The 24,169-nt window shown below is 45.0% G+C and overlaps 1 protein-coding gene across 2 annotated transcripts in view; it reads right to left on the bottom strand.

Moving 5' to 3' along the window:
• Window positions 1-2,526: 2,526 nt before the first annotated feature.
• Window positions 2,527-24,169, bottom strand: part of Adtrp (androgen dependent TFPI regulating protein) — a 74,913-nt gene continuing 53,270 nt past the window's right edge. For both annotated transcript variants that reach the window (XM_050142268.1, XM_050142269.1), the window contains exons 5-7: window positions 20,048-20,163; window positions 10,030-10,181; window positions 2,527-2,730 (exon numbers count right to left, since the gene is read on the bottom strand). In XM_050142268.1, coding sequence (XP_049998225.1) covers window positions 2,696-2,730; window positions 10,030-10,181; window positions 20,048-20,163 — 303 coding nt within the window. In that variant the 3' untranslated portion in view covers window positions 2,527-2,695. The remainder of the gene's footprint in view (window positions 2,731-10,029; window positions 10,182-20,047; window positions 20,164-24,169) is intronic.

Raw genomic sequence — 24,169 nt, 5'->3', positions numbered from 1 at the left:
AGGTTCTATAGAACCAAAGGGTTGGGCACACCTCTTGCCAACTCGTAGCATCTTGATAGCTTAAAAAAAAAAAAAAAAGCGATCACGGAGGGGAGTGTTTACGCCATGGAAAGGAGCCAACAGCGTGAATCAGGAGCTTAATTTGTTGGTGGTCATTAAGCATTCACCAGCACACCAGCAGCAGAAGGTCAGCCTAACGCACTGTAAAATGGGGACCCAATGCATTTTCCGCATACATCCTATCGTGAGGCTAAAATGGGAGTGATTAGGAACGACACTGTTCAAATATGACTGCTGGCATCATCCTTTGGCTCCTGCTATGAACATCATCTAACCACTAAGGCCCCTAACACAGCCTTATGCAGGCAGCAAATGCTTTATGTCTTTTCATGAATGTTCAATCAGCATTTATTCCAAAGTGTCTTGTTGCTTGTAATTTAACTACACCCGCCCCAAGAAGCACCTGTCTGCTTATTATGCACGAGCCCAGTGGGACACGGGGCTGAGGTATTTCTGGTGTCAGGACAGAATTGCACGGTGGCCGGCCATGCTGACGTGGGGGTTTAATTTGGCGGCAGGACAGTCAAGCCACAGAAATGGGCTCCTCTGGGACAGGTGCGTAAAATGCCCGTGAGAAGAATGCAGCACAGGTCATCTTCGGGGTGTGGAAAATTTGGGCGGTCCCCTGTGAGCTTCCCGGGCAGGGAGTTTCCACCCTGACAACTGCTGGGTGGGGTGTGTAGGGGGGAGGGGGGTAAGCTCTGCTAAGACCAGGGGCTCCAGGCAGTTCAGAGCAGCAGCAGGTGGAGCGGGAGGTGGAGCTCCTGGTTAAAGGAAAAAAATCTGGAGGCTCATATTCCCACTGTAGTTAGGAGAAAGAAACAAAACTAAACAGGATTCTTGGTACTTGCCCTAGTCTGGTAGTCATTCTCTGGGATGTGTGCCCAAGATATCAGACTAGTTCACTGTTCTATATGTCTATAATTCTTTAAGGATCTTTTTGGGTGTCTACTTTTACCCAGCCTCTCTTATATAACATTAGGTAGATGGAGCTATGCACATACATGTGTGTGTGTGTGTGTGTGTGTGTGTGTGTTGTGGGGGAGGAGGAGGAGCAGGAGTTGGCAAGGGGAAGAAAGGGGAGGTTCTTAGGAAGTGAATATGGTTAAAATGTATGATATACTCTTAAAAGGAATTGTTTTAACAAGACCCAGTTCTATGCACAATGTGGATACAACAATGAGAAAGAAGGACCTGCAACCCACCAGGAAACTTTGAGGGTTCAGGAGCCCTTGGGAGTCACCTGATCAGTTTGTACGGGTACCATCACAGCCCTTGGCATTTCCTTCCCAGGAACAGTCTTCTTCGCATACGCTACATACATTGATCTCACGACAACTTTCCCACGCCTCCATTCAAATCAGTATTCAAATGGAAGAGCCTCTTGACAGTTCCTTACGTTCCATGTTAATTCCTGCCCCAAATGTGTGTTCTGAAAGAGGGTGAACGTCTCACCATTTAATATAAATTATTCTCACGGCTCCAGTGGGTTCACTATCATCCTAGGCAGACAGACAGATAGGCCCCGTCAGCAGCTTTTAGGTCACTACACTTCTAAGCTAAGAGAAAACAGGTCAGGAATCATCGAAGACAATTAACTCTCAAAATACTTAGGTTTTAGAGAAGTTGGAATTACTGAGAAATAACCCAGAACTGGGTATTGGGAGATCTGGGGGTAGACATCATTGCCTTCATGTGACAGCAATTTTTCTTTTCTTCTTTCTTCTCTTTTTGGTCTTTTAAAGGCAGGGTCTATCTTAGTCAGGGTTTCTATTGCTGTGAAGAGACATCATGACCATGGCAACTCTTTTAAAGGAAAAACATTTCACTGGGGTGGCTTACATTTTCAGAGGTTTAATCCATTATCATCACGGTGTGACATCGTGGCATGCAAGCGGACATGGTGCTGGAGTTGAGAGCCCTACATCTCGATAGGCAGGCAACAGAGAGTGATCTGTCTCACTGGGCATGGCTTGAGCAAATATGAGACCTCAAAGCCCATCTCTACAGTGATACACTTCCTTTATCAAGACCACATCTACTCTGACAAGACCATACCTTCTAGTAGTGCTACTCTCTTTGGGGGCCATTTTCTTTCAAACCACCACAGGGTCTTACTCGGCAGCCTAGGCCAGCCTTGAATTCATGACCTTGCTGATCTAGCATCCGGTATGCTGGGAATAGTCATGTGTGCTGCTAGTCCAACATCACCATGATTTTGACAATGTTACAACTTGTCATCTGGGTCCTCACCATCCCCCTCGAAGGTATAGTGATTAGATGGCTCTGAGTTCCTCTCCCCACACCCCTTCTCTAAATAGTCTGCCAGCAAGTTTACCCAGGCTTCTTTAGTCTTTTTTTTTCCCCAGCCAAAAACAATCCTCTATGGAGGTCAGACAAAAATCAGTGGATTCCGAGACTTCAGGAATTGTTTACCAGCCTTTCAGAAAGCCAAGAAATCTCAAGTGAAGCTCCCTTCACAGGCTTTATTAAACTTATGCATCATTCTCTGTCTTTTGTATCTCCCCATGCTATTCCACCACCGATCCCCAAAGAAATAATAATAATGAGAATAATAGAAAGATGACCAGTTCTTATGTTTCTTCTTCCGTGGCTCTTGGAAAATAGTGTGTAGTCACTTCTTCTTCATAGATGGCTTCACTGTGGTACCTGCACCAACAGACACAGAGATATCTCAGACAGGGTTCCCTAATGGGTGTTCTTGAGTGGGTAGAGATTCTCTCTGATGGGGCAGTGGAAAGTCAAAAACACTTTCTCTCCAGGAGAGAAGAACTCTGATAAACAGCCACTACTGCCAAACAGACAAGAAGCAATCTAATCTCCTGACTTGGAGCTCAGGGTGTGGTTAGCCAGATACTCAGTGATACTGTTGGTTTGCATGGCGAACTCAGCCATGCCTCCAATTGCTGGTGCTTTGGGTGAGTGCTGTGTACTGCGCACATGCATAGGGAAATGCAGAGACTTTGCAGATAGAGACAAAAAGACTGCGTGGAATTAGAGAGGAACTAGAAGAGTGGTAGCCTACCTAATTGGGTCCTCCATGACTTCTCCCAAACCAATTTATATCAGTACTGACGCATGATTTATTTCAAGTAAACATAGTACAGGATCTTTCTTCGGTGGAAACCATGCACAACATTTCTAGAATGTTCCATTTAGACAACAAATTGGTATCTCCATATTTCATTATCACTAATGATGGCACAAGCTTTGAAACTGATAACCTCTCTGTAGCTTATTATCCATCCTATCAATTGCCAAATACTATCAGTTCTATTTTGGTAATAGAACTGGGAATCAGAGCTGTGATTTCTCTGGTCTTGTATTGCTGGAATGGTTTCACACTCTAGATCCCAGACCGAAAGCTGCATGGCAGCAGAGAGCAAGATAGTGAACAGACAGCCTACAGAACGGGAAAAAACATGACCGACCATGCTTCATCAGGGATTAGTATTAGAATATATAAAGAACTCAGAAAATTAAACTCCCCCCAAAACAAAGCTATCACTCTATAAGTACCAAATAGACAGTTCTCAAAAGAAGAAACAGTCAATAAATATTTTTTTAATGTGCAACATCCTTAGCCATCAAGGAAGGCAAAATAAAAGTAAAATTCCACTTCACCCCAGTTGGAATGGCTACGATCAAGGAAACAAATGACAGCAAATTCTGGTGAGGATATATGGAAAGAGGAACCCTTGTCCACTTCTAAAGGAAGTAAGGACTGCTGTCACCATGGTGAATTCAGTAGGGAGGTTTCTGAACAACAACAAAACAATTCTAAACATGTAACTACCACGTGGCACACCTATTCATTTCTGGGTATATATAGAAAGACTGTATTCTACCATAGAAATGCTTCCTCATCCATGTTGATCACTGTTCTAATCTCAGCTTAGAAGATGGGAGCATTTAGATGCTCATCAATAGATAGGTGGATAATAAAAAATCTAACACACATAATGATGGAATCTTATTCAGCTGTGAAAAAAATGAAATTTGCCAGGACATAGCATCTGCAAATTATTCTGTTGAGTGACCCACACTCAGAAAGACCAACACAAGTTTTCATAGGTAGATCCCAGCTTCTAATTTTTATGTACATGTGTATAAGTGGGTTGTGTGAAGGCATGGGTCTCACAATCAGAAAAGGGACCAAGAGCATAGGAAAGTTTTAAGGAAGGGGAGAGGGTAACAGGACCCATGTGACATGGGAGTAGAATGCTAGCATTGGGAGGACGCAGCCAGGTGACAGAAGGGTGGGAAAGAAGAGGGGAGAAGAAACAACCACAACAAATGTACGGAAATGCCACAAGAGAACATAGTGCATTGTATGCTAATCGCAAAACAAACAAACACATAAAAAATTCCAGGTTATTTTCAACACTTCTGTTTTCAACAATACACATTGTAGCTGGGAATATTGTTCAGAGGTAGGGGGTGCACATCCCTGGGTTCAATTCAAGCACTGCTAAAAGTAAAATCAAACAAACACAGAAAAAAACAGTATATACTGCAAGTCTGCTGGATTTCCTGGGGCTGGAGTTACAGACTGTGAGCCATCATATGGGGACTGGGGATTGAATCTGGATCCTCTGGAAGATCAGTCATTATTCTTAACCACTGAGCCATCTCTCTAGGTCGGTGGCTAGTATCTTGAAGTCCTACTTGTGGCCTTTCAGTCACCTTGATTCCCTTTAAAAATAGCCTCCCTGATCCCAAGATCCTTATGAGCATACCTGCATTCATGCCTCCCATCGACTCACACTGTTGCAATTATTCCAGGAGAGCTTCAATCCTACTGAGCCTGAAGGTTTCATATTACATTAATTTTCTCTTTTCATTTTTATGTGAGTCACACCAACTCCCAGTAACTCTTTTCGGGTTTCTCTTTCTCTCTCTCTTTCTCTCTTTGTTTTTTTGAGATAGGGTCTCATGATGTAGCCTTGGCTGGCCTGGAACTCACCCTTATAGACCCAGCTGACACTGAATTTACAGACCCCTGCCTATTTCTGCCCCACTACTGGGATTAAAGGTGCAGAGCACCATGCCTGTCCCAGTAGTGTCCTCTATGCTCTAAATTCAATGGCGTCTCCTTCCCTTGGCGGAGTGTGTATGTTAGCCCTTTAAGTAGCCTCTGTCAACTGAATAGCGGCTTCCTTCACATTCCAAGGCTTGATCAATATACATTTCTCAACGATGTTTGCTCTGCTCTGACTCTCAGGGGTCCTCACATTCTCTCTATCCGTGTGTTTTTCAAGCCCCACCTCTTGTATCTGACTGTCATGTAACCATAGCCTCTCTCCTCGGGCCCAGTGCAGCGTACAAAGATTCAGAGAAAAGCAGAAATGATGGCTTAAGCTCTGTTGGGAGAGGAGGGTGTCTCCTTCTCTACATCAGAGTCTCCTCCATCCAAACTTAAGTAGCTAGATGGAATGCTAGGGAATGGCCACATGTTCACTGCGATGTCATGGGTAGGACTTGAATTAGCTCCAAGCACTCACTGCGATTAAAGTATTGGCCTCTGTGTGATCCTGCTAGGAGGTTATGAAACTTTTGGGAGGTAGACCATAGTGGGAGATTTTTAGGTTATTGGGGTTACGGAGAAATCTTCATAGGACTGTTAGTTGCCTTGGCTTTGAGCGATTAGTCTCTCTACAGTGTGAGATGTATTAGCTTGCTTGATCTCTAAAATATGCTATGATCTGTAACCTATATGTCACCTTCACCAGAAGCCAAATCAATAGAACTCCCTCCTCCAAAACAGTGAGGCACATATAGAACTTTCTGCTTTTTTACATTAACTGTCTTAGGTGTTTGATTATGGCAATGAAAAGCTGACTAATACACTCACCCCCATGGAGAAGGCACCTTTCCACACAATTCTGTGTGGAGATTTGAGTCACTTCATTCTGTAGAGAATTACATGCTTTGATTTCCTCCGAAAGAGTGTTTTTCTTGTGTTTCTAGCACACCGAGGCATGAGATGGGTCTTTAGTTTTGCATTCTCTCAGAGCTGAGCAATTTCCAGGCTCCCTTGTGTCTTCAGAATTTATTCTCTGACCATGCTTCTATATTGCATGGAAACTGCCAACTTATTAATAGGCCATCTATCTTCCAGAGATGACATTTACAAAGTGAATTTCAAGCTCCGAGTGGGAAATGAAGTTGGTTACTGGAGTACTTTTTGATTGAAGGGAATGTTTCACAGTGAAAAGCCTCCTAGTTGGCAGCCAGAGGGTTGGCCCCACCCCTGACTTCTCTAGTCTTTTCTTCATCCTCTTTCATGTATGGCAGAGAGAGTTTAAGACCAATCTGCACTATCACCTGCTGGTGTGGCAAGACAAGTGCTCTTGCCTATATGACTACAGACATCACGCATGTCTTTATGACTCCAGGAGTCAGAACACAACACAAAAAATTTTTTTTACTGGCTCCTTAAATACTGACAGTTGTATGCCTACAACTACACTCATCGGAGCTGTTAAATGGAAAATTTAAAGAGCATTTTTTGGCTTCAGAGGACTGCCTTGGAGAAGCTCAGTGCAGATGGCTATTTCAGTGATCTTGGCTGCTTTACATGGCCTGCTTCAACATGCGTCTCTTTCTTCAACAGCTCTTCAGTGGGTACACTGCACCCCCACCTGCCTAGACACCAAACTCCTAGCCCAGTGTCATTTGTACAACTGTTACAGCTACTGTCCAAACAGCTAATTCCAGAAAACCTTTGTGAGTATTCTCTCTTCCTACCTAGAGAGAGAGAAAAAAAAAAAAAAACAAAAAAAAAAAACAAAAACAAAAACAAAAAAAACACCCCTTTTAAACTACCTGCTCTGATTGAGCCATTGAGAAAGCTAGCAGAAATAGAGAGTCAAAGATGACTAAGGAATCCTAACCCTTAGGAAACTCAAAGTCTTCTACAAAGACAAAGACTTAAAGCTATCGCAAAGGAAACATAGGTCTGGCCTTTAAAAGATGGAAGAAGAACCATGGAACAGTTGAAAAGGACACTGAGTCAAACCTGGGCAGATCAGGGCAGCCATCTTAGAGATAAATTGAAATAAATGAGTAAACGTGAGCCAGACAACGGCTGGGGATGGGGGAAGGGGCTTAGACCCACAAGGGCCAGAGCAATACCCGTGTGGAGGGAAGGAAAGGAAGGAGACTTGGAAGAGGATGAGAAAGCACTAAGACAGGAACCAACTCATAGAGCATCTGTGTTCTGGGGGCTGGGCTTTCCTCTGTAAGCCAGGAGGGGGCTAGAATATTGTTAGTAGAGAGGAAGGGTGTAGGTTCGCATGGACAGTCTGTCCTGTTGCATTTTAGCCATTTAAAAACATTAACTGCCAATGAAATTTCGAGGGCTCCAGTTTCTCTTCCAATGCTTTTCACCCCCTTTGATGCAGTAGCTTGGACTGGCCCCTGAGCCTATGATTGATCTTCCTGCCTCAGCCTCTCAGCTCTCTAAAGCAAAAGCATTATGGGCGTGTGTCAACCACGGCCTGCCCTCGCTGCATTTTCTTCTTCATCACTTGGTTCTTTGCAGTAAATGATAAAAAACAAAACAAAACAAAACAAAACAAAAAACGTAATTCTTATTCTGGTCTGATGCAGTGTAAACCTTTTCGCCTATTTGTTTGTTTTTCTCAGAAGTGCCGAGCTAGAGAAGAGGCATATCACTGTCTATGCTAATCTCCATCTTGTATGTCACGTGCAGGTTCTTGGTTAGTGGGAGCCCGTGTGCTGATAAGCAAAATTGGACACACTACTCAGCACTGGGGTCTATTAGGAGCTTGCTGCTTTGGGGATTTGAAGGATTATAAACACAGTGAGATTTTATTTTATTAAAAATGTATTTGTTATCCCAGCACTCGGGAGGCAGAGGCAGGTGGATTTCTGTGGGTTCAAGGCCAGTCTGGTCTACACAGTTAGTTCCAGGACAGCCAAGGCTACACAAAAACAAACCTGTCTCCAAAAATAAAAAAAAAAAAAACAGCAAAAAAATGTATTTATTGTTTTTATGTATGTGCATGTGTGTATGTCTGTGTGACTCTATGTATGCCTTGTGTGTAAGTGCTCTCAGAAATCAGAGGGTGGGGAATCCCTAGAACTCAGGAGGGATGGTTTATATTTTAATTCAAGATGTTTAACATTCACTATTGCAAAGAAACGACTTAAAGCATCAATCATCTACAAACTCAATACAACTGTTTTAAAGACTCACTGTTCTTGATAATCTCTAAGTAACTGAGCTTTCTTTATCTGCATTGCCAACCATCGGATTCCAAATGGAATCCGCACATCCCTTCCTCCCTCCCTCCCTCCTGTTTCTGTTTTCAGAATTATAGATCTTTGAGAGTCATCAGAAATCTTCACCCAGAAATTCAAGTGCCCCCGAAATTGCTAGAATTAGATGCCAGTACATTTGCAGTCCCAATCCCCACCCCCAGTGAGTTCCCCGAGAACTGGAATTTTGGGTTTGAAAATGCTGGTTTTAGGAGTTTGTTTTTGCAATTTGAGTTAGTTTGGTTTGCTTGTTTGTAGCGTCTCATTTAAAATGTTTCATAGAAAACACTCCCTTTCAAGTCCCTTTCTCAACAGAAATGGAGGAGGAGTGGATTGGGTGGAGGCAGGAGGGAGGTGGGGGAAGGAACAGGAAGAGAGGAGGGGGAGGAAACTGCGATTGTGATGTAAAATAAATTAATTCAAAAACATAAACTAAATTTTCCAAGAGAGGTAAATGCCAAGCTGACCGTTTCTTTCTCCGTGGTCTCAGCTTCCCTTCAGATGTAGCTCATTCTAGGCCCTTGGACAGCATCCGCCCTTTGCATCCATAAGTTTATGCATGCTTCCCGTGAACTCAGAGAATGGTGGGAGACGCCATTTCTATTTGATGGACCAGAACTGCTGGTAGCTGAATGGTTGGGGGTGGTGCCTACAGGGTTTTTTTTTTTTTCTGCTTGGTTATATACAAAGCTAAGATGAATTTCTGCATGTCTCCTTGCAGAATTAAAACATAAAATGCCACCCCTAAATTCCAGGAATGGTGCACCCAAATTATCCTGAGATATCCTTACTCCCCTTGATAGCTATTTGTTGCCTGCCTCTGCATCTGGCCTACCATGGCCTACCATCTCTTCTGACTGTCACATAAAACCTTTGGAATGGATAACTTGACAGACTGCTGACTCCCACTAAGCCCTAAACTAATACTCATCAGATAATACCTGAAACCTGTATCAGAGTTTCCCCCCATCTTGCCATAGCCCATGGGCCCACCCAACTGCTGTCCCCAACAATGTGTCAATGTTTGGTTTAATGTCTTGATTTGTGATTGTCCTTCGTTCGTGACTGTGCAAGTTCGTGCACCTTCTTCAGTCAAGGAGGAGAACATCATTCAGAGCAACCAGAATCCATGTCTCCTGGGCCTTGCTTACTCACATTTGGCTCAGAATAAACTATCTTTTACAGTTCAGAACAAGAGTCACATTTTTCAAGGACAAAAGGAACTCACACTTTAAGAGTTCCTGTCCCCCAAGCCCTCCCTGGGGTGAGCAAAGACTCTTCTAGGATTTCCCTCCTCGTGTTTGGGGTGGTAAGACCTCATTCTTTGGTTCCTAAAGTTTTGAAAGAAGATTCAGTTTTTGAGTTAAATGAGATATTATTTGGCAGAAGAGAGGAGACACTTGGAGTTCTCCAAGGGAATGCCTTCTTGCACCAGGCTTTCTTCTTTTACTTTCCATAGACTCCACCTGAGCTCTATAACAAAGGCACCTGGCAGTGCCTTCTGGCTTGGACTAAGCTTTCCTTTGGTTTAGGTGGAGAGTAAAGAATGGATAAAAGAAAGATGGATCTCTATGGACTATGGGCGAGAGGTTTGGGTGGAGAGCAGAGAGTGGGTAAGAAAGACGGTTTTCTGCAGACTGAGGACGAGAGGGAAGCACTGACCCCACTTCCAGTGATTGATCTTCTCTCCAAGCAAGTAGATGCTGGCACTCAGGATGTAACTGGCCGAGAAGAAGATGATGATACCCAGTGGGTTGAGGGAGGCAAACACGGGGTACACCCAGTTTCCAGTCTGAGAGTAGTACCACAGGATCCTGCATGAACAAGAAGTCAAAATGATCAGGACCACAGAGGCCAGCAAGCTATTTTCACTTCAGGGTCAGTGGGATGCTGGAAGACAGCAGGTGAAAACCAGCCCTGGGGAAAGTGTGTCAACACCTGAAGTGCTCCCGCAGATCTACAGAAGGGATTCTATCAACTCCTAGGGTTGTTACTTGTTTCAATAAAACATCTTTTTTCATGGAATAAGTCAGCCTTTTCCTTATTTAACACTTTATGATTCATTTTGGTGAAAGGACAGAAGCATGTCACACATCATCAGCGAAGGAGGGAATGTGAGCATGTGACTTCATTAATGCTTTCTCTGAGATGGACAGCTGCCTGAGACACTGGACCTGTGAAGACAGTGTCAATTTTGTAGCCTGCAGCTGAAGGAGGGATGTGTGCTGCCCTGGGTGTTAGTACCTAAGAGGACAAGCTTCTCTTAGCTCTCCAAGTCTCGTTGACACAGGTCGGGTAGGGATGGTTCGTCACTGCTCTAAAGCAGGATGCCCGGAGATTGAGTGTTATCCCTAACTTTAGCTCACAGAAACTCTTAGGGAGCCAGCACTGGGTAGGAATGGATGAGTTGGTAGGGAAGCTCAGACCTTGCTCATGTGAGGATAGACTATAAGCTGTTCCTGTGAGCCAAGGGACAGAAAAGAAAACGCTGGGAGAGAAGCCATGATGTCTAAGTGGAAACTAAAAATGCTGGTATGCTGGAAGCCAAACGCACCGGAGATGCCAAAGTCTGAAATAACTTAAAACACAGAATATGTGTTAAGGGCTGATGTCGCCTCTGCGGTGGCTTACGATTGTTAAGTGTAGAGGATCTGGACACGGACTCTGTGACTTAAATGTTCAGTCTGTCACCTACCAGCTACATTACCTCCGTCATGTATTAACTGCTGGTGTAGGCTGGGGGTCCAAATAGCATATCCTCATCAGGATTCTGCGAGAATGGCTGCAATGAACCAGGTGTTTGCCACCCATGTATTTCATGCGCAAGAGACCTAAGATTGTGCCTGCCATGTGGGAGTCTGACAGGAGTGCCTAGGCAACCCAGCATGGCTCTCTTGTAAGAGGGAAGATAGCCCAGGCCTGAGAAACAGAATTACAACATGGCTGTCTATCAGAGGGTGGTGTGGGAAGTCCTTCTATATATGTGTTGCTTTTATTGGTTTAATAAATATTGCTGCTTTTGGCCAATGGCTTAACAGAGTAAAGTCAGGCAAGAAATACAGAGGTGTAGAGAGAAAGTGGAATCAGGAAGAAGCCATGTAGCCGCTGGAGGAGACAGATGTTGGAAACTTGCCAGTAGGCCACGACCTTGTGATGATGCACAGATTAATAGAAATGGGTTAATTTAAGATATAAGAGCTAGATAGAAATATGCATAAGCTATTGGCCAAGCAATGTTTTAAATAATATAGTTTCTGTGTAGTTATTTTAAATTTAGGAGGCCAGGAACAAATGAGCAGCTTCTGCCAACAGGAGGAGGGCAGAAATAGGAAGCTTTGGGCTTAATTAAGCTTTTTCAAAAACCTGAAAGTAATCTCTGCCATTTCTAATACATTCAGTTTGGTAAGTGGTTTTGTGGACAAGGGCTAATATTTGGGCCCAGGCCTAGGGTGGGGCAAAGGGGATCAAGAGCGGGGAATTTAGAGGCTCATCTCTATGGATCAAAGGATACTGTCAACTGTTGCAAGATATTTGATCACAATGAGATTGCGTTATTTACTGGGAAAACCTGTTTCTAGTTGTGATGTGACTGAGCCCTAGCATTCATCTTTAATCCAAGGGCTTTCTGCTTGAATATTGTAAACAGGATTAAATAAAGTCAACCATAGGTCAAGAGGTGGAGCAAACACAGAGAGTAAGAGGGAGTCAGGAGGATGGACAGAGAGGCACACAGGAAGCAGAAGGGAGGAACATTTAGTTTGAGGAGTTTTGTTTGAGCTGGTGTAGGAGAAAGCTCTTTCTGGGACATCAATGGAGGAAGAAGGTCAGATGGGTGTATTCTCTGCTTCTTTGAGCTTGCAGGTTTTCATGCCAACATTTGGCTCCCAAGTCTTTGTTGATAAAATTGAATGATTAAGATTTAGTCAAAAAGAACAGTCAACACTGTAGAAGGGCTATCTACAGGATGGAGAAAGATATATGCAAATAATATATCTGTTAACAGGCTAACATGTAGACTATATAAATATTTTGCCTAATTAAAAAACACTCCCAACAATTCAATTAGAAACAGACAGGTGACTTGGACAGACAACCCACACAAAACATAAACAAGGGCGATGTCAGGTGTCACTAACATCTGGAGAATGCAGATCAAAGTCATGAGCCCTTGCATCGTTACACAGATGGCTTCTATCAAAACTAAACCCAAAACAAATCAAACCACAGGATGTACTTGTTTAGGAGGATAAGAAGAAATTGGATCCCCTCTTTGCCATTGGCTAGGGAAACTGTAAGGAGGTCCTTCAGAGTGTTAGGACAGGTTATCATTGGTTGTGTACCCTCATTACCACTGGGTAACATGCTCTGTGACTTGAAATCGGGGACCCAAAGATAACCCGTGCATTAGAGTTTATAGCCCAAAGATTGAAACAGCTTAAGAGGCCACTAATGGGTGAACGGTGGAGTAAAAACATGACGTTACAAAGAAAAAGAATGAAGGTTGCAACATGGGTGTGAACCCTGAAGACACTATGACGAGAAAAGGACCCATGGATTCCGTTTAGAGGGGGAGGCATCAGATTCCTAGAGACAGAAAGGTTGGCGGTAAGTGTGCATGGAGGGCAGAGAAGGTATCCCCAGGGAGGTGTTGTTTAGTGGGTTCAGAGTTCTGGGTGGGGGGTACGGGAATAGCTAAATAATGTGAATGTACTTGACGCCACTTCAAACGGGTAAAATGGTTGACTTTATGCTACGTTCACTTTGTCACAGTTGAAATCAATTTAGGGCACTACACTAGCTAGTTTTAGTTAAACTTGACACAAGCTAGTGTCATTTTGAAGCTGGAACTTCAATAGAGACAATCCCCCACTAAATTGATCTCGTAGGCAGGCCTGTGGTACATTCTCTGGATTGATGATTGATGCGGTCAAGCCTATCTCATTGTGAGTGATCCAGGTGGTCCTGAGTTCTATAAGAAACAGGCTGAGAAAGCCAGTAACACCCCTCCATGGCATCTGCTTCACGGCTCACCTTCAGGTTTCTGTCCTGGTGTCCCTCAGGGACAGAGTGGGATCTGGAAGTTGTAAACTGAAATAAACCCTTTCCCTACCCTCACTTTGGCCGTGGTGTTTTATTCAAGCAACAGAAATCCTAACTAAGACAGATAGCATCAGTCTTGGGGTCATGCAAGTATATGACCAAGTTCAATGCTTGGTCCCTAGTCCTGCAGTACTGGGACCTTTAGTCTCCCAAACCATGTAGCTGCTCCCTGCTACATGGATGATGTGAGCCATAACAAACCGATACCATTCATTGTAATAAATACTAGGAAGAAGATGTGCATGGAAAAGATGCATTGCCGAAGACTTTTCTTGGTGCTTCTTGCCTGCATGGTTGCTTCCTAGAACAGATGGAGTAGGAACAAGGGGCAGAAAACAAATGTCCCCAAGCAGATAACAATGATTCCCCGAGCACACTCCCAGATTCTCTTAATTAGTTCACATGGTTTGCTTTAGATACATGAAATTAGGGCTTCCTAACTCCCTTGTCCTTTTGTGTAAAGTAGTCTACAAACAACGCCATCCCCCTATGGACATGAGATGTTTCTGCTAACTTCACTTGTGTTTCCTTTCAGCATAAGGTTTAGGAAGAAAAGATCCCTGAGGTTAGGAAACCTTCACAGAGAGCATGCCAGAGACGTGATAGCTGTTAGGGAGCAGGAGGAAAAGCGGAAGAAAGCCCGGTGGAGAAAAAAAGGGAGTAAGGAGGGGAGGGGAGAAGGAGAGGGAGGAGGGATTATAGTATAACCTGTTTGCATCTTTGCACCTCATCTCTATCTTCTGTATGGACTGAATTTGAAACTCCTCCACATCATCCTGGTCCACCTTCTTTAGGTGTGAGGCTTCCTCCTTGTTAAAGACCATGAAGGTTCCTGTCTGTCTGCTCTCAGTAGCTGGCGACCTCCGCTACCCTCCTGCATCATCTCATCACCAAAACAAGAGCATCACCCCAGCATTTGCTTCCTGAGATTCTTTTCCTTATCTTTCCCTGTGACTCCAGAAATCACATCCCACTTGAGGAGTCAACTACTGGTAATCCCTCTGCACCCACCTCCCTTCGGAAAGAATGTGGTGGGTTAGTCTCCTCTTGGGGGATGGGTCTCAGTCTTCACTGTCGAGAGAAAGTGCTGTGTAGGGTGTGTGGAGTATGTGGTGTGTAGATTACTTTCCTAATACCCCGTATATATCCTAAACAAATCAAACCAGTGTTAGTTGTTAGTTTTTGTTTGTTTGCTTTTCGTAGGGGAGGGTTTCGAGACAGGGTTTCTCCTTGTAGACTTGGCTGTCCTAGAACTCCCTCTGTAGACTAGGCTAGTTTCTAACTCAGAGATCTACCTGCCTCTGCCTCCTGAGGGCTGGGGTTAAAGGCGTGCACTACCACCAACTGGCCCAGCATTAGATTTTAATAGAACCTGAAAATGGTATTTTGAACTGGCCATTTAGAAAACGATTCCTAACTATTTCGTTCACAATTCATCCTCATCTCTAGGAGTGAAACCATGGTCTTTCCTGCCACTACCTGAAAATCTTAAAAGTCTCCTTAATATGTCCTTTACATCTACCTAGTACAGGCCAAACAATCCACACACCGATTCACTCCTTCAGCAATATAGTTCTGGTAGATTCTTCATTCCCAAAGAATCAGCCGCCTGCTTTATGCTGCTGTTATTTCTAGTTTCTGCTACCAGCGTCGTAATTACCTTTTACTTTGTTCCCCAGAGGCTCAGCCCTAAATACTGAGAATAGAAGGGCATGGGGTGACATCCTGATGGTTGTTTTCATACATCAGCACAATGGCTGCTGAGTATCACTGTGGAAAATGGGGCTGCGATTCCAACCCCAGCTAAGATTTGAGCTTCAAAACCATGCTGTGGGAGAATTGTTCACACTGTCACTCCACGGTGCCAATAAAGCCTCATTGAATCAAGGATGGGGGTCAGTGATTGGCTGACCTGGATTAGCCATAGAGATGTTGGAAGACTGGGGAAGTTGGATGGAAGTGGGACAGGAAGGAGAGGGAGGGGCTAAGGGGATGTCTGGGCCTTTTCAGACGCCAGGGAGAGTAGAGATTAGGGTCAGCTGATGGTCCTTCTGCTATTTCTTGGGTGTATCATGTTTTCAGCCTCAATTTCTCACTCCCATGTTTTAATTAATGCTAGAACAATTTAGGTAAACGCCATGAAACCAAATCTGAATGTGAGGGTTCTAGATGAAGGTTGCATTCCAGAAATAGCAAACAGTATCTCTTGGAAAGATTTCACCATGATGTAATAATTGGAAAAGGAGGGAACGGTGGGTATGGCCAGTTTATCTGAACTCAGCTTGGCTTAGCTCTTAATAAGTAGCCTGTAATATATTCAATATAAATATATACAATGTATCGTTGTGTGTGTGAGTGAGGGATGGGCTTAAAGATTGTTATTCTTGAGGCATGTGGTAATTAATGTTGACTGTTACCCTTATAGGTATTCCTGTAACTGGAGTCATCCAGGAGGCAAGCTGCTGAACACACCTGTGATGGATTATTCTCTTTCTATTAGCCTCTTTGGTGTGGCTAGGCAGGGATGTCTTGATTAGGTTGACTGAGGTGAGGAAACTGGTCCTAAAAGTGAGTGGTACCACTCACGGGTCTGGAAAGGAGAGGGTTGGCTGACTCGCAGACATTTACCATTCTCCTCTTGCTGACTGTGGATGCTGTGTGAACAGCTTGGGGCGGTGTTGACCCTGCATGGTCTCTCTGGGGTCTCAGCCCCTACGCCTGCCGCTCACGATGCTGCCCCGTGCCCTTCCTTCCTTCTCTGTGTGCCTGCAGCTCCTTGTGCGTTTATTCCATTTTATCACTTTCCAGTCCAGGCTCCTGCAGTTTGGATGCCAGGCTCATTTCCACTCCTTAAGTATCGGTCCCCTGCAGGCTGGAGCCTGGCCTTACATGACCTCACTTTTCCAACAGGACCAGCTTGCTATTAGGGGAAATATTTGTTCAAACCCCTTTTTAAAGAGGAATAGGGCCAGCAGCAGGAACATTCCTTTCTCCACCCATGGCCACTGCCACAGACAGAGTGAGGCAAGGTGTTTTGGGGGTGAGAGAGCAGGGAGGCAGAAGCAAGACACCAGATTTATTGGTGGCTGAAGCGATCCAAAGGAAATGAAGCATTTTTTTTTGTTGTTGTTGTTGTTGTTGTTACTCCTCTGCAGGACTTTGTTTTTCCTCTGCAGGGCCAAACCTCTAATTTTGCAACCTGAAAAAGTAACAGAAAGAGAACGGCACAGGGGAGGCAGTCCCCAGGGGGTCCACGTGGCTATTTTTAGGCCATTGTACTGTGGCTTTATCAGAATGATGTCTCTGGTGCAGTTAGCAGCTCCTTGCAGACTCAAGTTTGTTTTTCATGCTCTCCATGGCCCAGCCCCTGTTCAGGACCTCATTCTTGCTATGCTGTCTCCCCATTTGACCATCTCCAGCAGCACACCCTATGAGCTGGGCCAACACTTCTCCATGGGTGTCTACTGCTAGGGAATTTACTATAGCCATGTGCTCATGGGGGCCTGAAGGTGCATTTTGTTTAACAAGGCAGAGCTAGTGGGCAGCAGAGAGTCTCATGTCCTCTTCCTGGGGACTGGACTGAACTATGGAAGTGTCTACTCTGGGACACCAGCAAAATGGCCCTCTGGTATACTTGTGTTCCATTTATTCTGGTACAAAGTTGGGTTTAAAGCCACCTTGAACTGGGGTCTCTTGCTTCCAAACCTAGTTCTTTCTCCACAGTGTACACATGGCCAAGAGCCTGCTCAGCTCCCAGTGTGTGCAAAACCACCATGCTGGGGGCAGGGGGAATAGGTGGGCACGAAGCTCACCTTAGTCTCAGGACTTTCAAACCTTTCTTAAGGTTTTGTGCTTGTACTTTGCTCCTTCCCCGGCTAGATCCCTCTGCCTTATGACCTCATGACCTTGAGCATGCCATCTAAGCCTTTGGAACCCTGGTGTTCAAAGGCCTCTGACCTCTAAGCTGCCATCTTCCATTCAGGTTCTGAGATATATTGTGGTTTTTGAGCATTTGGCTGACATTGACACTTCTGAGTCAGTGACTACCTCTCTTCTTCCCTCATCTTCTTTCCACACTTCAGCCACGGTCCCTTACCTACCGTTGTACTTAACTCACAGTACATTCTGACTCTGGGAACCTACTTAAATCTTTTTTAAACCAGAAGAGCGCTCCATGTGTAAATGCAAGCTCACTGAGATATATTCATGGTCTAACTTTTCTCTGTCCTCCCATTCAGCTTTGTGCTCGCCTCCTTTGGTGCTTTAGGGTGGTCATTCCCTTAGCTGACTAATCTTTGCTCATGTCTTCTCTGAGTTCTTACTCTTGCTCTGAATCTCAGCCGAAATGATTCTTCCCTTTAGAGGCCAGCACTGACCATCAGCCGCAGCTCCCTGGTCTCCCCACCACCAGTTTTATTACTGTGACTTTCTTGTCCTGTGTCCTTTCTCATTCCCAGACAGTCCCCAAGAGCCACAGGCTTCTTGTGCCTCCCCGTGTGCTCAGTATCTGAATCATATAATATAGCCTCAATATGTGATCCTGGCATCGACTCCAAGTGGTCGCCAGCTAGAACTCTGTTTTCTTAAAGTATCCCTTTGTGAAGCTTTAAAAATCCCAGAGCGTGGAGAACAGTACAGAACATGATTCTCAGAGAAATTATATTATGCAAGAACTTCCTTCAAGAGAAAAGCAAGAAAGACCTTGGCACTCAGAGACGGGAGAGGATGAGGAAGAATGGGGAGAAGATAGGAAGATTATGGGGAGGAAAGAGAGGTCATGAAGTTCTGGGTACCAAGCTGGTAACTTCCATGAAAAATGTGCTGCTACAGGACCTGGGATGTCCTTTCCCGTCTTAGTTAGAGTTTGTATTGCCACGAAGAGACGCCATGTCCACAGCAGCTTTTACACAGGGAAGCATCTAACTGGGTGGCTTATAGTTTCAGAGATTTGCTTCATCGTCATCACAGTAGGATGTGACAGTGTGCAGGCAGATTAGTGCTGGAGAAGGAGCTGGAGAAGTTTCCACAGCTTGCAGGCAACAGGAAGTGAACTAAGATACTTGGCATGGCTTGAGCACATATGAGACCTCAAAGCTCACCCCACAATGACACACTTCCTCTAACAAAGCCACACCTCCCAGTAGTGAGATTATGGGGGCCAATTGCATTCAAATTACCACGCCTCCCCATGTCGTTTGAAATGTCATCCTATGCTTTGCTCTCATTATTAACAGAGCACTGTTAATAATAACTCTAAATGACTTCCCATATAGAAATCGGATGATCCAGACTGCCATGGGTTCAGTATTCAGGTTCTGCGCATGGATGGCATGACCCTTTCAGACATGAAATAATGTCATATGAAAGGCTGTGGAAAGTAGGACTGGGTCTATAGCCCATTCGTAGAGTGCTTGCCTGCTATATATGAGGCCCTCAGTCTAACATCAACACCATGAAACTGGGCAAGGTAGTTGTGGTGGTTTGAATGAAACTGGCTGTGACGGGCTCCTAGAGAGTGCGCTGTTAGAAGAAGTGGCCTTGTTGGAGAAGATATGGCCTGGTTAGAAGAACTTTGTCACTAGGGGTAGGCTTCAGGGTCTCAGATGCTCAAGCTAGGCCCAGTGTCAGTCTCTTCGTGCTGCCTGACAATCCAGATGTAAAACTCTCAGCTCCTTCTTTAGCACCATGTCTGCCTCTTCCCGCCATGATAAGGGACTAACCCTCTGGACCTGTAAGCCAGCCCCAATTGAATGTTTTCCTTATAGGGGGTTGTCATGGTCACGGTGTCTCTTCACAGCAATAGCTAACTAAGGTAGCAATACAGTTCTGTAATTTCACCACTTGGGAAATAGAGACAGGAAGACTCAAAATAAAGACCATTGGGTTATTGTCGGTCCTTCCAAGAGGTTGAGGCCACCATGAGCTACATAAGACCTTGTCTCAGAATAAACAAACAAGCAAAGTAAGAAGCTACAGAAGGGAACTGGGCTTCTTCAAGTACCAGACAGAAGGTCTTGTGCACGCCCTTGATTGCAGACTGTGGGGCAGCATTACAAAGACCGAGGGTCACCAGGTAATTGAGTAATCAAATCAAGGCCAGTTACCTGATTCATTTCCCATGTTCTTCAGGTCTCTGGCAACCTCCCTCTAGGTCTGTGGCTTGAGATGATGCAGGGCACCAGCATCTGCTCCCCCACCCCCACCAAATGCCCCTTTTTAGGTGCAGTAAATATAGATGCTTTGGAGCAGGCATTCATTCTCTCAAACATTCTAATTGCAAATGAAACTGAAATCAATATATTTTTGGAAACAGAAGCATGTGTGCCACTTGGCAATAATTACCTTTCATGAGGGGAGAATGAGGAAGTTGTGGCTTGTCGTGTGTGTGTGTCCTCTGAATATGAGCTTTCCATGAGTATTAGAATCAAACAATAAGAACCCTTTCCCTCGAGAAATTTAAAGATTGGTTCTATCACCGACTAAACCAACCAAAGTACTGATTTAATGATATGCTCTTATGGAATGTTCATTTGGGTCACCAATGGCAAGTCTCAGGGGACCCTTTTTGTGCAATTCTTACCTGATAATGTAGGCAAGGTTACAAGCACCCAACAAGGAGAGGCCTAGCTTCTTCGGTAGGTAGTGGTGTGGTCGAAGAATGACTTCCATCAGTGAAAAGGGGAATATGGTAGTATGCTGGGGAAGAGAAGAAGACAAACTGTGAGGCTGGGGAGCCTCTCACAGTGCACTTAAGCCTCTTGCATCCAAAGCCTCCTGATGTTGAGTCCTGGTAGCGGTCACCACCTAAGTCACAGAGTCCTCAGGGCTTGGGAGGATCTGGGTGCTTTACCTAGCCTAGGTAGAAGCCTAGCCTAGCTCAGGTCTTTGCCTCAGGCCACTCCTCATTGACTGTCCACAAGACTTGGGCTCAGGGGAAGTCTCCAGGAGTTGGTAGCTTCTTTTGTCCCTTGCAGCTAGAGCCCAATCAGGAGATCAAGGTGAGCTTCGAGTGATGAAGACGAGCTTCGGGTGACCAGTTTTGTGAGTTGTGGGACTGGGGTAATAGGATGCAAATGTTAAGGATAAGGGCGAGGGCATCATTGGCTGGAGTATCCCAGCCAGGGTCGCAAATGGGTGACAAGGGAACAGCTGAGCATCCTAAGGGCTTGGGATCCTGGGTGGTAGTAACAAGGCGTAGAGAATAGCACAGCTTTTATGCACTTTGCTTGACCCTGGTCCTGCGTGTGCTGGCTGGCTAGATGGGCGTACAATGGAGAATGTTAGATTCTCTCTCATGCCCTGTACCTTTTCGTGAGCCTGACTACAGTTTGCTGTTTTTATGTGGTCCTCCAATAGAGAAGAATGGTGTTTATGGGCATAACCTTCCTAATGTCACCTTGGGGCAGTAGCTGAAGACCTCTGGGCTTGGGCTACCCTGATGTCAAATGGGGACAATGCATGAGCACTTTTGGTAAGCTCATGTGAATTATTTAGTCTTTGGGAGCATCTGGTGACCACTGGCCATTGTTGTCGCTGTCATTGCTGTGAATTCCATCCTTCTCATGGGGGAATTCAGGGAAGAGAAGGGTCTGGGTATCCACAGCTTGGATGCTCCTAGCCTGTGCTTTGTAAGCAGCTACAGCATGAATGCTAGAGAATGTGAGTAGAGCCATCCTGGGTCGTCCTGGGGATTCCCTCCCCCGCCCAGCACAGGTCCCAGAGCTCCCAGATGCAGTAGGCTCCAATTTCTGATCATACTCAATGGCTGATCTTAGCATTGTCTCTATGTAGAAGCCACCATAGGAGCTGTCAAGGGACAGAGTTGTCTGCCCTGCATAGAAACCTGCCTCTCTTCCTGCCTTTGCAGTGGGAAGGACGGATCCAGCTTTTATTAGGCGTCATTAACAGGTCCATTATGCTGGCCATTCAGCTGACAGATTTTATTAACCTCACCCACAACCAGAAGCTTCCTGTTGTCTGCACTAATGATTGCTGGGAACAGAATTTCTGTGGAATAATGCAGTATGTTTGCATTAGGAGTAAATGAGTTCATGGTGATTAGTGCTTTTACAACCAACAACTCAGGGGATGCATGACTGGCCACCTCTCCTAGGTGCCTGCCCTTTGCTAGTGACACGCAATTGGATTTCCAAATGAACTCTCCCTGATGGCTTCTGGGAAATTCACTTCCGTGATGCCGTTAGTGATGGTCCACAGACGGCGGCTTCTCACCAGTGAGAAGGTCTTTAAAGTACCACATTTTCTCACAGGGGCTTGGGGTAGGCAGGAGTGAGGCGGGAAGACCGCAGTCTACAGGCTTTGTAAGTACTGAGCTACCGAGCAGAGCCAAGCCCAATGCGATAAAACCTCTTCGGTGCTTCCGATACATCCGTGTCTCACCTCATATTGACATAAATTACATAACCTTTGCCAGAGAGCACAGATTTCAAAGAAAAAAAATGGGGAAAAAAAAAGAGTTCAATAAGGGAAAAAAATCAAATATGCTTTCTGCTTCCAACAAAATCTAATAATTAGGCTGGGATTGACACAAATTGGAACGCTGCCAAAAATTACCACAAACAGTGACTCAGTCTGTATTTCAATTAACAGTTTCTCAGTTTCCCTTATAAACCGTGAAGCTGACAAAAATTAATTATCTCAGAGAGGGTAAAATATTTCCGTCTGAAGTAAACAAAACATCACAGGCTGAAACAATGGCATATGTAAACACAGTGGGAGGGGTGAAGCTGTCTCCCAGTCAATGAAGTTGTCTCTTGGGCGAATTCTCCTTTCAATGTGCCGTTGTCCCTTTTTGTCCCTCCCAGTTTTTCCTTCTCCCCTAGTCTTTCTATAATGCCAACTTCCATCCGAATTACATGCAAAATATGAGTTTAGGTTTTAGTACAATAATTGTACTTTCGATTCTCTGGGGTTGTGAATAATAACCATAGAACATTCTTACTGATTGCAAGAGAAGTGACTGGAAAAGCGATGATAGCAGTTTGCGTTCGCATTCCTGTTCGCCTCCTTCTTGCGGAAAAGCGCGGCTGCTAGGGTGACCCTGCGGGGTGACCTGAACCTACCATGGCTGCCTTCTCTGACTCTCAGGCAGCATTCCTCAGCCAATGAAGGCATGAGTGGAGCCCACGGGCATCTTGGTTTTGGTCTTTGCTCTGCAGTTCGGGATCTGCCTCACAGTTTTACTCTGCTCATAGCTAGGAGGTCCCAGAGACTACATCTACAGGACAGCCCGTCACCTAAGACTCTAGCGGTGGAATGAGGGTTGGGGGAGAACATTTCATTTTTCTCTAATGAGAAAGAAAAGATCACTCTAAATGTGGGAGGCACCATTTCAGGGACTGAAGTCTCACACTGAATAAAACTGAAATCGGAGCTGAGCAGTCACAGTTGCTCTCTGCTTCCTGAATGTGACTATGTGACTCAAGCTCTTGCCATGGCGTCCCTGTCCCTTGTCCCTCAACTGTGAGCCAAAATGAACCCTTCCTTCCTAGGCAGCTCTTGGTTATAGCAATGAGAAAAGTACCTAAGACAACCTCTCCATGGCACTAATGGGTGGATGTTTTTAAACGAGCCTTAGTGTGCTACAAGGACCTCAATTCCGGACAGAGAAAGACGGATCTCATGATAAACCAGACACACCAGCCAAATCAAAGGAACCTGCACAGAAGCTCTTTGGGGACAAGCATGACAAATCAAAATCTTAAATGTAAATGCAAGAGGTGAAAGAGTAGAGGTCAAACAAACCTTACTTAAGCACTGTCATGCCCAGCCTAGGCTTGTCACATGGCTCACGGAGTATGCCCATGCCCCTTTCCACGCAGTGAGAGCTGTTTGGCTGATCCTATTAAGGCAGAGGCTGGTTTTGTTAGCGCCATGTGGTCTCCAGCTAACAGCTTTGACCCTCTTTCACACTGATTTCCCTGGCTGGCTTTCCTCAAACCCCACAGGACAACCGTGGAGGTCCTGGACACGTTGCCGAGAGATTTTTATAGTCCCAAACTGAAGCCATATGTAATATAGACTCCCTCCTGTTGCTAAAAAGGTGCAGTTTTGCTTGAAGTAAATCTAATTCAGAAGTATACATACAGGTCATTCAGTTTTTGCCTCTAGGGGATCTTGGCTTTTAACTCTTGTGTCCCTATGGTTGGCAAAGACTCCTCTCCAGCCTCGATATTACAGTCTTGAAAGAGGACTGGCTGTACTTGTAAAATAAAATTCTCTTTTGCTTTCTAGGAACTCACTGGCAAGACTCCACTGTAATTACCGAGTCAATGTGAAATTGCCTTGGGCAAGGGGCGGAGGATGGAGGGGCATAAACCACCCACAGACAGAGCTGTAAGCTCTGGGTTTATCTCCACTATCCACCCAGGTAGCCAGACACAGGTTACCCACCTGCAAAGAAGTTAAAAACCAAGTGCCTCATTTACGGGGAAGGATGGTTAACGGTTTTTCCATTTTACTCTGAAATGCACCTGGAACTAACGCATAGAGAGATGGACAGATTTATGCTAACACCAAGCCCGCTGACCAGCAAGGGCAGAACCAACAGTTCACCATAGAAGCCCTTCATCAGTGTGGTGGAAAATTTTCACGATTTTCATAATAAAGACTGCGAGGTTGAATAGCCTTCTCTGACTTGGAAATAAATGGTCCTTCGGGGCAAGGGAGGAAGTGTGCTAGT

Source organism: Alexandromys fortis, unplaced genomic scaffold (assembly GCF_014885135.2).
Source record: "Alexandromys fortis isolate MF-2015 unplaced genomic scaffold, M_Fortis_MF-2015_v1.1 scaffold_5, whole genome shotgun sequence".
Taxonomy (NCBI): Eukaryota; Metazoa; Chordata; class Mammalia; order Rodentia; family Cricetidae; genus Alexandromys; species Alexandromys fortis.
Note: the sequence above shows the minus strand (reverse complement) of the source record. Positions and strands in the feature narration are given on the sequence as shown.